The sequence below is a fragment of the Schistocerca cancellata genome, chromosome 2, assembly GCF_023864275.1.
Source record: "Schistocerca cancellata isolate TAMUIC-IGC-003103 chromosome 2, iqSchCanc2.1, whole genome shotgun sequence".
Taxonomy (NCBI): domain Eukaryota; kingdom Metazoa; phylum Arthropoda; class Insecta; order Orthoptera; family Acrididae; genus Schistocerca; species Schistocerca cancellata.
Window position 1 is genome coordinate 809,831,126 of NC_064627.1, and position 15,046 is coordinate 809,846,171.

The window sequence follows — 15,046 nt, forward strand, 5'->3', positions numbered from 1 at the left end:
AGCCCCATGCAGGTCCGGGGTTAGAATAGGCCCAAGGTATCCCTTTCTGTTGTAAGAGGCGACTAAAAGGAGTCTCACGCTTTCCGGCCCTGTAAGTTCAGGTCCCATTTTATGGCTTGACCTGCCACTTTCCAAATTCTACAGAAGTGTGAGCCATATGGGGAAGAACACCTTATGACTGGGTGTTGTGTGGTGTCCTTAGGTTAGTTAGGTTTAAGTAGTTCTAAGTTCTAGGGGACTGATGACCATAGATGTTAAGTCCCATAGTGCTCAGAGCCATTTTTGAAGAACACCTTACGTGGTGCATGAGTTACCCACAGTGCCCTTAGCTTCGATCTCCTGAACCTCTTGTTATGGCTTTGCATCTCCACCTGCAATTCAACTATTTGGGCAAGGACACTTTCCAGGGTATGTCATGTTCTCCCGTTGTCTCCTGTCCTTTCACCTCCATGACAATATTGGATTTCTCTGCACCCAATATCCAGCACGGTAGCCAGCCTGTTGTGGTGGGGCTGTGATGTACATATTTGGTGCTAGCCCCCTGATATAACACAGGGATCGCACTGCTGATGCCTTAGCTGTACGCTCCCCACATATGCCAAGGAGTAGATGCTTGTCTTCTTGGGGCATCAGGACTCCTGGCAACAGCCATCTTGCCAGGTGGACTTTGCTGTGGCTGAGAGAGCCCCTGACTGGAGTGGTATCAGGGTGGGTGACGTGCAATGAAGCGGGCTAAGTCATCTCTTGCTGGTGACTGTGCGGTGCCAGCAACATTATTCCTAATTACATAATACCATGTATAGCTGCTAGTGCTCTATTTTAAGACTCTTGTAGTCTGTTTTTACATTCAGGATGAAATACTTGATAACCAGTTTGTGTGTGTATGTGTTATATATAGGAGCAGCCATTTGATAAAATTTCTCATAATTATCAACATATTTATTGACTGTCATACCATTTTTTAATTTTTCTGTATTACTTATATACACGTTTCGTCAATGACTCAACCAGCAGTTGTTTTTCTTCTCATCCAGTATCTCTCACAGATCCAGTCCAATTTCTAAACACAATACTAAGCATCTTGCTAAGTCACAGGTGATTCATGTAAAACATTCACCTTGTAAGGGGTCTGTAGGCCCTTACTATAACTTTGCACTCGGCACGGGTCGATAGGGTGAACAATCGATTGTGACATGTTGCGAGAGCGAGTGTCGAGATGCGCCAGTGTGGTTGGCAGGATTGGTGTGTGTGTGGAGGCCATTGTTGAAATACAGGGTTTTTAACTGAGAAGGGTGTCACCATCGCCGTGGTTAGACCCCTAAATAATAAATAAATACCGGGAAAGTGATGAAGTGTCATTATGAAAGTGATCAGTGACGTTACTAGTGCCGATATTTGGTTTCGCAACTACTGCGCCGGCCTAACCTTGGATTGCAGTGTTGGATGCAGTGATGGAATAGTGTGTGACCATAATGGAAAATGAAGAAAGCCTGTGCTGAGATTAGCCGTAATTAGATATGTATGACGAAGGCAGTGGCTGTCTCCTTTTTTGTGTTTTGAGAAGAATACTGGGTGAGTCACCTAACATTACCACTGGATATATTTCGTAAACCACATCAAATATTGACTAATCGATTCCACAGACCGAACATGAGGAGAGGGGCTAATGTAATTGGTTAATACAAACCATAAAAAAAATGCACGGAAGTATGTTTTTTAACACAAACCTACGTTTTTTTAAATGGAACCCCATTAGTTTTGTTAGCACATCTGAACATATAAACAAATACGTAATCAGTGCCATTTGTTGCATTGTAAAATGTTAATTACATCCGGAGATATTCTAACCTAAAGTTGACGCTTGAGTACCACTCCTCCGCTGTTCGATCGTGTGTATCGGAGAGCACCGAATTACGTAGGGATCCAAAGGGAATGGTGATGGACCTTAGGTACAGAAGAGACTGGAACAGCACATTACGTCCACATGCTAACACCTTTTTATTGGTCTTTTTCATTGACGCACATGTACATTACCATGAGGGGTGAGGTACACATACACACGTGGTTTCCGTTTTCAATTACGGAGTGGAATAGTGTGTGTCCCGACATGTCAGGCCAATAGATGTTCAATGTGGTGGCCATCATTTGCTGCACAAAATTGCAATCTCTGGCGTAATGGATGTTGTACACGCCGCAGTACATCTGGTGTAATGTCGCCGCAGGCTGCCACAATACGTTGTTTCATATCCTCTGGGGTTGTAGGCACATCACGGTACACATTCTCCTTTAACATACCCCACAGAAAGAAGTCCAGAGGTGTAAGATCAGGAGAACGGGCTGACCAATTTATGCGTCCTCCACGTCCTATGAAACGCCCATCGAACATCCTGTCAAGGGTCAGCCTAGTGTTAATTGCGGAATGTGCAGGTGCACCATCATACTGATACCACATACGTCGACGCGTTTCCAGTGGAACATTTTCGAGCAACGTTGGCAGGTCATTCTGTAGAAATGCGATTTATGTTGCAGCTGTTTGGGCCCCTGCAATGAAGTGAGGACCAATGAGGTGGTCGCCAATGATTCCGCACCATACATTTACAGTCCACGGTCGCTGTTGCTCTACCTGTTTGAGCCAGCGAGGATTGTCCATGGACCAGTAATGCATGTTCCGTAAATTCACTGCCCCGTGGTTTGTGAAACCCGCTTCATCGGTAAACAGGTAGAACTGCAACGCATTCTCTGTTAATACCCATTGACAGAATTGCACTCGATGATTAATGTCATCACCATGTAATTGCTGATGTAGCGACACATGAAACGGGTGAAAGCGGTGACGATGCAGTATGCACATGACACTACTTTGACTCAGTCCACCGGCTCTCGCAGTGTCCCGTGTAGTCATGTGTGGGTTCATGGCAACAGCAGCTAACACACCAACTGCACCCGCTTCTACTGTGATGGGCCTGTTACGGACCCGTTTGCGTGCTACGACCATACCTGTTGCATACAGTTGGCGGTAGATGTTTTGCAATGTGCGGCACGTTGGATGCTCTCTGTCCGGGTACCGTTCTGCATACACCCTGCAGGCTTCAGCTGCATTTCGTCGACACTCGCCATAGATGAGTATCATCTCCGCCTTTTCAGAGTTGAAATACACCATGGTCACAGTTCCTACAACACTACACTATCACAGACGTCTGGTAACACTGTGTACCACAGATGGTCTGCGTGTGGAGACGAATGCAGAATAACAATAGCAGCAAGCGCTACATGCGGACACTGCAACAGCTAGACCAAACCACAACAGTGCACTACAGCCACACTCGTAAACACAGTCGTCATCGTAAACATGTCCCTGCAGATGCTGCTCCCCGACCGTGGCCCGTGTTTGTTACAACACGCAACTGAACGTCGGAGGTTTCAAGCGTCAAGTTTAGGTTACAATATCTCCGGATGTAATTAACATTTTACAATGCAACAAACGGCACTGATTACGTATTTGTTTACATGTTCAGATGTGCTAACAAAACTAATGTGGTTCCATTTAATAAAACGTAGGTTTGTGTTAAAAAACGTACTTCCGTGCATTTTTGTATGGTTTGTATTAAACAATTACAGTAGCCCCTCTCCTCACGTTCGGTCTGTGGAATCAATTAGTCAGTATTTGATGTGGTTTACGAAATATATCCAGCGGTTACGTTAGGTGACTCACCCTGTATAAGTTCGTTAATTAGTAAAACTGTGTTGGTGTTCCTTATTACCAGACATTCAGTATTATAGTATTGAACAGAACAAACTGGAAAGTAACAACTTCCATAGCAGCCAATTCCGATTACCAGCCCCATTAGATTCATGGTCATGTTAATAATAAATATTGGACTGCTATTCGATCAGATCAGGTCGGGATAATAAACGGAGGTGTTACAACCTCAAATATTTACTGAAATATTTAAGTTATCAAAATTGTTGTAGGAAAGTTCTAGTGGAATGTAAATACTTTTGGATTAAAGGAGACCACTCATCAAAATGCAGAAGTGTTCAGTCATCAATAAACACACATCAAAAGAAGTAAGACTTGTTAGCTTTTGGAGCAATACTTTTTTGAGCTAGACTAACCCCCCCCCCCCCCCCCTGTGGCTCAGAAAGGGTCAGCCAATTTGGCAGCTAGGAGTGCAGGGGAAATGGGGGAGGGGGGGGGGTGATGGCACATGCACAGGAAAGGCATGTGATGCACAGTTATCGGACCTGGTGGGGAACGATGCTTGCTGAAGGTGACGTAGGGACAGGAGTTTGGAGGGATAACAGGTTGTAGGAAGGACAGACTGTTGTGTGGAGGGTGTGGGAACAGTGACATTGAGATCAGGACAATCATGGGAGTGAAGGATGTGTTGTAAGGTTAACTCCCATCCGGATAGTTCAGAGAAGCTGGTGGTTAAGGGAAGGACCTAGATGGGACAGGATGTAAAGCAACCATTGAAAGTGAGCTTGTTATGCTCTGCTGCATGTTGTGCCACTGGTGGTCAACTTTGCACTTGGCAACTGTTAATCTTGGCCATTCATCCTGGTCAACAGCTGATTATTAACCGTACTAACACAAAAAGCTTTGCAGTGTGTGATGAGCCACAAGATTTGATGGTTTTTTGTACCTGGTAATTTTGTTGTCTTAAGTTGGTAAAATATGGTAGAGTGGGTTCCAACTATCATTGTCACAATTGGTTTTTAATGCAGGATAGCATTGCTAGTATGGAGTGATCTTGTGAAATAACGGTATAAGGAGAGCTGGCATGTATGAATTGGTAGGTTATTGCAGTATTGGGCTGATAGAACTGTATCTTGACCAAGCAAGTTTATTTGTAATTTTTAATGTGAACAACGGTTGTTATCAGACAGTGATCTGATTTGTTTCGTATCTTGTGGCTAGTGTACCTGTTCAGCACCCTCTAAGGTAATTGAGTGGTTGCTGTATTTGTTTTGGGATTTAGCACTCTCTGAAGTAACTGAAAGGTTGCTTAACAGGCACAAGAGACTTTGACAGAACTTATCTTTGTCATGCACCATATGTTGCCTGCAAATTAACAAAGACGTTTACCTGATTTATTTTATGGTTGCACCATATTGGAACTATTAAGGTGAGCCCTGTGTAGATTTATCATTGCTTGCAGAATGATTGTGGCGAGTGACAGTCAGTTCATGTAGGACTTCAGTGGGGTGTGTTTGCCAACATCTGAAGAGGTAGAATTTTGCTTTAGTTGTTTAACTTCATAGTCTAAAGAGGCAGCACTTAGATTTTTTTTTGTTTGTAGTTTTTTATAATTCACTATCGTTGTTTGGGGATTAGTTTTGCTGGCACTCATCCATATCCGACAATAACCTGTTCTAAGAAAATAGAAATCAAATAAAACTTTGATTAATGAAAATGTAACATGAAAATCCTGACTATTTTGAAGCAAAATAGAATTTGCCACTAATTAATATTGGAACTCCATAGAAAGAATGAATAAAAGAAAATATGTCTTAAAATTAGGCAGAGATAGTAAGAATTTTCTGTAAGTTATTTTAGAGAATAACAGTTCAGAGATGCTATTTAACTTTTTTATATCTGTTAAACTATATTTGATGAAAAGAGATAGAAACTGAAAAATAATTAATCAGTGTAGGTGATAAGCAGAAAAGAAGTAGTTGATCGTAATTCTTTAATACAAAAAGAAGGAAAGAAAAATATGTGTTTGCAGTTGGTAAATAACAGAGAGGATACTAAAATTGTTTCAATGACTTGTCGGTAAATTTGAGCTGTGCTGTAAAGTTAGCATAAAGTACAAAAAAAGAAGGAAGGTTTACATTTATTATACCAATTTCAAATAACTGTAAGTAAAATAAATTTTATGTTGCTGGGCTTGCTTAATATTTAATATGTTTGCTGTTGAGACCCGGGAGGTAGATTATATCGCAAGTATTAATAAAGCTTGGATGTATTATTAGCGTAATTCAGCGATATAGTTACGGTCCAACTGCGCACTGTTACATGCTAATAACTAAACTATAAATAACTATACATCAATTATTATTGTGAAATATTGCAAATTATTATTGACTCAAAAGAAGTAAAAAGAATCTACACTTACTAACTTGGCGTCTGAACTAAGCTGTAGTAAAATGTGCTTAATGATTTGTTGATTTGAATTTTATACAAATAATTAGGCCGGAAAAATGAAGTTATTGGCTTTACTTTATTTCAATAGTAATGAATACATAGACTATAGGTGTGACATTAAGTATAAAGAAAAAGGAGTAGTACTGATACATTGTTCCGAAGTCTGCATTGAAAGAAATTCACAATTTAATATTAGAAATTAAAACATATACATGCAATATGCTAACAGTATCTGGGTCTTTGTACTAGATATGCATTCAGTCAGATACAAAAATGTGGAAAATTATATAGTCAAAACATGTGCTGGAAAGGAGTAATGTAGGATCAATACTAGAGGAGCTTTTACTCACCACTTTACGCACATAATTGATTATTTACAGAAGTTCTCCTCACAATAATATACACTGAGGTGACAAAAGTCATGGGATACCTTCTAATATCAAGTCGGACCTCCTTTTGCCCAGCGTAGTGCATCAACTCAATGTGGCACGGGCTCAATAGGTCATAGGAAGTCCCCTGTAGAAATACTGAGCCATGCTGCCACTATAGCTGTCCATAGCTGCAAAAATGATGCCAGTACAGGATCTTGTGCACAAACTGTCCTCTTGATAAGGCCTGATAACTGTTTGATAGGATTCATGTCAGGCAACCTGGTTGGCCAAATGATTTGCTCAAATTGTCCAGAATTTTCTTCAAACCAGTCGTGAACAATTGTGGCCCGGTTACAATGGTGCATTGTCATCCATAAAATTTCCATCATTGTTTAGGAATGTGAAGTCTATGAAAGGTTGCAAATGGTCCTAAGTAGCTGAACATAACCATTTCCAGTCAATGATCCATGTAAACACAGTTGACATAATTTTGGAGCAACTACCAGCTTGCACAGTCCATTGTTGACTGCTTGGATCCATGGCTTAGTGGGTCCTTGCCATACTCGAACACTACCATCAGCCCTTACCATCAAAAGTTGGGACTCATCTGACCAGGTCATAGTTTTCCAGTCATTTAGAGTCCAACTGATACGATAATTAGCCCAGGATAGGCACTGCAGGTTTTGTCATGCTGTTAGTAAAGCCACTGACATCAATCATCTGCTGCCATAGCCAATTAATGCAAAATTTTGCTGCACTGTCCTAATTGATAAGTTCGTCATATGTCCCACATTGATTTCTGAGACATTTCATGTAGTGTTGCTTGTCTGTTAGCTCTGGCAACTCTATGCAAATGGCGCTGCTCTTGATAATTAAGTGAAGGCCGTCGGCCTCTGCATTGTCATGGTGAAAGGTAATGCCTGAAATTTGGTACTCTTGGCACACTCTTGACACTGTGGACCTCAGAATATTGGGTTCTCTAATGATTTCCTAAATGGAATGCCCCATGCATGTAGCTCCAACTACCATTCTGTGTCCAGAGTCTGTTAATTCCTATTGTGTGGCCATAATCACATTGGAAACCATTTCACATAAATCACAGTAATATGGCCAGTTCACTGTTGGTAAATGTTGATAAACTGCATATTGGTTGCAGGCATACACAGCATACTGCTACAATAGTTTGCTGTTGAACAACTATGAGCAGTAAAAACCTAACCACATAGTTCACAGTTCTTGCAGAATAATAAGGTAGATGTGACACTATATCTAAAATAATTTGAACAGACATTGTCATTACTTGATCTAACACACGGCGTATTTGTGTTACACTTATTCCACTATTTTAAGTTGATGAATTATTGTTAATTTAAGAAATACGTCATTCCTGTCTGAAAATAGTTACAGACTGACTGTGTCGGTACAAAAATCCATCCTTTATATATCCTAACAATAAGAGGCACTGAAACTATACGTTGTTTGATGTTTAAGTTACAGAATTTACAATAAAAACAACTCACTCAATTAACCGAACACATTGAAAAATTCCTCCTTTTTAATAGTTTCTTCTACCACAAAGGCTAGGCCGAAATATTTGTGTAAGTGATGAAATTAACAGATATAGTTATACAGACAATACTTTCGACAAACCTGGTAATTATTTTGGAATTAATTAAGGGCTGGCTTTGCAGATATGTTCTCGATTAGAACCAAATAAATACTTTAAGAATCCTAGTAGTTCTTCTTCCAAATGTTTATAATTAGTACACAATTTATATTTGTTTATAAGTCAACAATAGAATGTAAGTCACGAAACAATTGCTGATTTGCCGATTTCACCCTGTAACAAAGGTGTTAAACTAGGAATGGTCAAAATAAAGTAGGAAATTAATGACACACACAAAACTAAGCACAAAATTAGCACTGATGCCATATTCCTTAAGACTGAGGGCCAACCTTTCTTCTTGTATGGAAATGCAGATTATACTCATGCATGTTAATGGTAATTAGGCAAAAATGAAAATAAAATGAATTTAAGGAGGCAGATGGCAAAACAAGAGAGGAAGTAGAGAGATCCCAGCTTGCTTCATCACAAGCTCCCCTTACAGTTTAGGCACCACAAAACTATTCAGTTTAAATAATGATAGTGACTTACAGAAGGGTACTGGGACATAGCATATAGTCCTATTAAAGTAATTATAAGTGTTCATTCACAATTGCTGTCATAGATCAAAGAAATAGAAGCAAATGCAATTAAGTTGATTGAAAACTCGTCCGAAAATATTGTATGGCCATTCAGACACAGTTTTAAAACATAACATAATTTTTCTGGGATGGAAGTGGAAGTGAAATTAGAAGTACCATACTTGCTGGTATTTTTAGCTTTCGGTTTGGCCTACCTGTGTAACAGTAAAATTACTTTTTTTGAGTAATGATGGGAACAGTTACACTGAAGCCATTTCGTCAGAGGATACGTTATTTATTAAGCCCAGTCAGAAGATTTTTCTTGTTAGTACCTTACAAAGGAAGATACTTATTCATGTAGAGCACATGTTATCTTTTACAATAAAACCAGGTTATAAGGTTTGTTAGTAAATTTAATTTTACATAATTAAGGAAATAGCTCTAAGTTGTCATCAAGAAGAAAATTGAAATGAATCAAAAACATTTAAAGTGAAATATTGCTATTGATACGTGATGGTTCAGTTTAATTGAACAAAAAAGTAGCTAGTGAACTCGTTTTTATCATCAGTGAAAAATAAATAAATAATTAATGCAGATAAGATGCTTACGCTTCATGGTCTGCCACATTTCACACGTATTTGTAAGAGCCAAATGCTGGTCCCCGGCACATTTAAAGCCTAATTTGTATGATTATAGTGTGTTTTTAGATATTTTATCATACTTGTTTATGACAAATGCATTGCAAATGCATGGCGAGTGGCGTTACAAAATTAAGTTGGTTACAGTATTGCTGTACTGTGGAAATTATACACCATTTCTTTATCCCATTTTGTCTTCTTCTTCTTCTTCTTCTTCTTCTTCATCTTTTAAGTGCCTAATCCACTAAGAACGTTGGTAATCGGTTGCATGATTTGTAGTTTGTACATGGCTGTTCTGAACAGCAATTTTGTGCTCAGTCCAAACTACTGGCTTAAGTTCTGTAGCCAGAATAATCGTCTGTGACCATGACTGTCATCAATCTTTCTTGGAAGTATTAGTTGCAACAGTTGCACATTATCTGGCCAAAGTATTTGAGATTTCCTCTCTTTATGTTATTGAGAGTTTCTGAATATTTTTACATAAGCACAGTATTACCACATTTGTGGCTTTATCTGTCCTTGGTATCCTTTACATCCTTTAATATATCCACATTCAGATGGTTCCAATTTCTTACCTAATACTGCCAGAAGTGCCCATGACTCAACTCCATAGAGTAGGATGCTGAGCACATAGTGTCAAAGTAGTTGAGTGCAAAGTGTGATACTTATGTCGCGGCTAGTCAGAACTTTCATTTTCTGCAAAAAATGTGACTTGGTCGATTAAGACGCAAATTTTTTGAGAGATGTCCCCATTAATCATTGATTTGACACCACAAATATTTATATGATGAAACCTTTCACTGCAGATATTTTGTCTTATTGCTAGTATTAATTCCAAAGCTTGTTGGCTCTGATACTTCGCTCTGTAATAAGAAATGCAGTGATGTATTCATCTTTTATGTACTTGGTTTTGATGTAGGTATGTCTTGGAGTCTTCAGAGAGCCAGAATGGATGGTCTAGCTCAAATGGGGATGCCGTTACAGATGATTACGATCCATTCGCAAGCACCCCAACAAATAATGCCACACCCGGTAAGTTCTGTTGGCATTTAAAAATGTAATGCATTAGATATTAAGCTTGTCTCACCTTTGAGAACAGAATGTCATATACCTGCCGGCCTACCTATGGTCTTTCTCAAATGATTGTAAAGAAACTATTCAGTGAAAAAATTTGATTCTTGCACCTCTTATAGCTCCATTCGTCAGCTTCATGATGAACTCACTATCATTTCATTAATGGTCATGTTCACTGTGGTGTTTCAGAATTAAGCAAACTACTGAAAGAATTTCAGAAAGCCAGCAGTGGAAAATAGAGTACACTATGAATTTGCATTTGGTACATGTTAGGTTGTATTTTGCTGCATATGGAAGGTAGCTAACACATTGAAGTTTTCTTTGAAGAATTTGCTTTCTTTCATCAGTCTCAAGAAAATTGTTTTATCCCAGCGAAAAAACCAGAATGAAATAGTCACAAAATTCCTCGTATCTTGTAAATGGTTTCAGAAATCAAAACAAGATTTGGACAAAGGGTAGTACGCAAAGAGGAGAGTATTTCACCAGAAGATTAATATGCAAAACTTTATATATACCGCTATATTGAAGTGACTACATTTTTTTCCTGTGTAACGATGTAATATTTAAGCACCGTCGATATCTGGGGAAATGAATATTATTGTGGGTTTGGAAAAATATATATGTGAAGAGTTTACAGGGTCAATCCATACCGAGTGGTCCAAGAAAAACTAATTGGTTGCTTGACCATCTCTGAAACATATTAAATTTGCTGGGTGAATCCCCCAATGTTTAGTACCGTATTTACTCGAATCTAAACCGCACTTTTTTCCGGTTTTTGTAATCCAAAAAACCGCCTGCGGCTTAGAATCGAGTGCAAAGTAAGCGGAAGTTCTGAAAAATGTTGGTAGGTGCCGCCACAACTAACTTCTGCCATCGAATATATGTAGCGCTACACAAGCATGCTTTGCAAGCACAAAGACAAATACTGGCGCCAAAACCTCTGCGTCAGTAAATAAATTTAAAAAAGTTGGAAGACGAGCTTTTTTTCTCCGCCTCGAGTTTCGACTACTGCATTTTCATACATTATCCAACGAAGTAAACACAAATTCCGTATTGTTCATCTTCGAATGTAACAGCATTTCAATGGGCTACGAAAATCCGACTGGCAAGACTGGGATGTTTGTCAATATGGCCAACTCTACGTTCTGAATTTTTTCCTACCTGTGAGAAGAGATGGTTGCTAATAGGAACCTGATGAATTGTGAATCACATGCAGTATTCTCTTCACCATAAGATTAATATGAATATAAACATTTTGCCATGTATTCTTTCGTGTTTGCTGCTATGTCATTTAAATCCTGTCTGCCTAATAAACTACGAAACTAGTGTGAGACAACAGCAAACGCGGAAGAATATACATACCATGTCATGTTTATATTCGTATTATTCTTACGCCTAATAGTGATACAGCCAGAAACGAAGCATGGCACTTGACTAGATTTTTAAATCTAAGATGACTCTAATTTCTGTGCAGAATGTAATGTACTAAAGAGGCGTCTGCAAAGATTTTCAAACGGAGAAAAATTTTCGCTAAACTCTCGTTCAGAACATCATCTGTCATACGCAGTCTATTACTTGGTTCTTGTCGATCATTATCAAAGAAAGCAGCAGTGTAACTAACAACAAAGAGCAGTCTCTTGCTATGGTTCGCTAATGTGATGATTCTTCTCTCTCTCTCTCTCTCTCTCTCTCTCTCTCTCTCTCTCTCTCTTGCGGTGGTAGCGCGCACACAAAAGCAAGCCATGCCGCGAACGGCGATAGGCTGTAAACACTCATTATCAGAATGCGACAAACAATGCAGGACACAGTACAGTAATGCATTTTCAGCTTAGAGTGATGTAAACACCAATAACAAAGAGAACGGCACTTATCAGATCAAAGAAAAATAAGCAATCAATTCAAACCAGACGAAGCTCGTGAAAAAGGAAGGGTACCGGTATAAATGCGGACGGAGCGCCTGACGCATAGCAATGGCTACCTGGTAAAGCTTAACTGCTAAGCTTACAACTCGAACCAAACTACTGTAGCTGTATCGTCATTCATTCGACCTAAATTGTGTCTCATATTACAATGGACCAACTTTGTTTCGATTTGGAGGTGCGGCCTAAAACTTTTCTCTCCCCTTGAATTTCGAGTCTCAAATTTCAGGTGCGGCTTAGATTCGGGAATTTTTTTTTCCCTTGATTTCAAGTCTCATTTTTCAGGTGCGGCTTAGATTCGAGTGCGGCTTAGATTCGAGTAAATACGGTAGTTACAAAAATATTTTTTTTAATTTATTGCTTATTATTTAGAAATGCGGCCTTATTGGTCCTGGAGGGTGATAAAATACAATATGTACATCTTGGTTTTGACAGTCAATATTATCAACTTCGCTAATCCACCACTGCTCATCGTAAACACAACCCACTATGTCTTTATTTTGAAGAACCACTTGTACAAGTTTTCCACACTGATGAAGTTCACTATCAGGCGAAGTTGATGTGATCTTACACTTCAGTAAGTTGTGTGAATGGGGTACAAAACAATGAAAAGACAGAGTGCCTTTAATCTTCTGACAAATGTTGTAACCTTCCTTCAAGACACTGTCATAGACTTCTTGTATTTCCTCACATTGTACAAAAACATAGGTAATTCCTTTGATATGTTTTTTTACAGAATTTAAACATTTCTTGTGGTGTTATGATTTCATCAGTCCGCTGCATACCCCCGACACCCTCACAAGCATTCTTCCCATGGCATGAAGCTAAAAAGTGCCATTCTACATCAAACCCAAAATCTTCTTTATGAAAGGAGATGTTAATAATATAGACTTGCTACCCCATCCGAAAAGTAAATCAGTTTTTTTATCGAAGGGTGGTGCTGTTTTATGTAGTTTGTTAATTTTAGTTGAAAAATGTGCACTGCTGTAGTGTTGTGTTCAAGGTAGTCACCTATGACTCAAAAGTTGTGGCTCATTAGTTTATCTTCATCTTTATAGTAGAATACAAATGGATGAACTGTGGCCTGTTTGTTTACCCAGTGGTGCCCTTGTACTTCATCTTGAACGACAAAGGAATAATCTTCCGGAAAGTCAGCAAGAACTAAGCATTCATCAGATGCCAAGGTTTGCTTTTTGTCTTTCAAAAATTTACTTTGAGCTTTTGCAATAAAATTATGCATTTTCAGATTTTCCAGGTTATCCACCAATGCTTCAAAAAACTCTTCTCGTAATTTTATGACTCTCACCATTTCAGTTCTGTCTTGTGTCAGCCATTGTTTGTATTTTATATTGTCATGCATCAAATTGTCTTTTCGGATTCTTCAAACATGCAAGTAAGGCTTGTTTGCCAGGATAATCTTCACATTTTCCCTTGATCATAGAATTGTAACTGTCAATATTGCATACCATAACTTCCAAGAGGTCTGTATAGTCAAGTCTGAGATTGGCCCTATCTATCGTCAACTTTACATTCTGATGATACAAACACACACAAACATTATGGGTGACAGATGCCCCTGCAACAGTACACCATCTTGGTTTCAACTCGCAAAGCTTTGATCTTCCAATTTTAATGTCAGGATTTTCTTTTCTAAATTCAGTGAATAGTTCATTTAAATTACACAATATTAACCTGTTTTGTCTTTGAATCTTAGAACCATTTTCTTTCACTTTAACACAGTCTTTCTTGCCAGACATCAAACGGCTGTTCTTGTCATCGTCATAATACTTAATAAAGTGTTTTCATCTACCAAATTAGATGCACTTCCCTTTTGTAATTTTGGTAAAATTCCCTGTTCTTTTACGAATTGCCTTGTTAACTTAACAAGATGTTCTGACACATTAAATTCGTCACTAACTTTTGCTCGACTCCAAGAATTCGGCGGTAAACTGATAATCTTAATTTTATCCTCTTTGTTTGAAGTACTGCATTTAGTTTTTAGTTTTTTTATCAAATCATCATATTCAGTTGATGAAGTTTTAGAACTTCCATCTGTTTTAGTACAAATTGTATTTTGAAATAAAACTTCCCAATTCTTTTTGAATGTAGCTGCCACTTTCTCTATTTTTGTATTCAAGGCACTTGGTCTTTTATCTTAACTTAGTTTTCTAATTTTACTAGTAGGCGATATACCCAGGATTTCACAAGCCGTATCTACTTTTTTAATGGTTGCTGGTAAGTCACAAACTTCATTACCTGAGGTTTCACTATCCATTCTCTTGTGAATTACAAATATCTTATAATAACGTGTTGTACACAATGATTCTCTGGTATGAGATTGACAAAAGGACTTTTATTTTTAGAATAATGAGCAAATGTTATTTCTTGCAGACCTTTTGTTATAGGTTTCCTATGTTTCTCAAAAGGGTCCATGCAAGACTGACCAATAAGTTGATATTTTAAGTATTTCATTTCATGGTACTTGCATGTTGATTTGACCTCTAGGCCGACTCGTAAGTAAAACAACACTTTTTCTTCTTCACTGTAATCTTCGATTAAAGTAATGTCTTTAGGATGCACTCCATAAACACTTTTATGACATGCTTCGTTAATAACAACACCAACAGAACACTGAGACACGATTTTTCAACTGCACACTTCAAGAACTTCTAGCTAAATAAGTGAGAGTGGACAGTTGTTGGTGTAAGG

The 15,046-nt window shown here is 38.5% G+C and overlaps 1 protein-coding gene across 2 annotated transcripts in view; it reads left to right on the plus strand.

Annotated features, from left to right (window-relative positions):
• The window catches only part of LOC126162679 (WD repeat and HMG-box DNA-binding protein 1), a 169,611-nt gene that overhangs the window by 96,585 nt on the left and 57,980 nt on the right, over positions 1-15,046 (plus strand). For both annotated transcript variants that reach the window (XM_049919332.1, XM_049919331.1), the window contains exon 15: positions 10,264-10,376. In XM_049919332.1, coding sequence (XP_049775289.1) covers positions 10,264-10,376 — 113 coding nt within the window. The remainder of the gene's footprint in view (positions 1-10,263; positions 10,377-15,046) is intronic.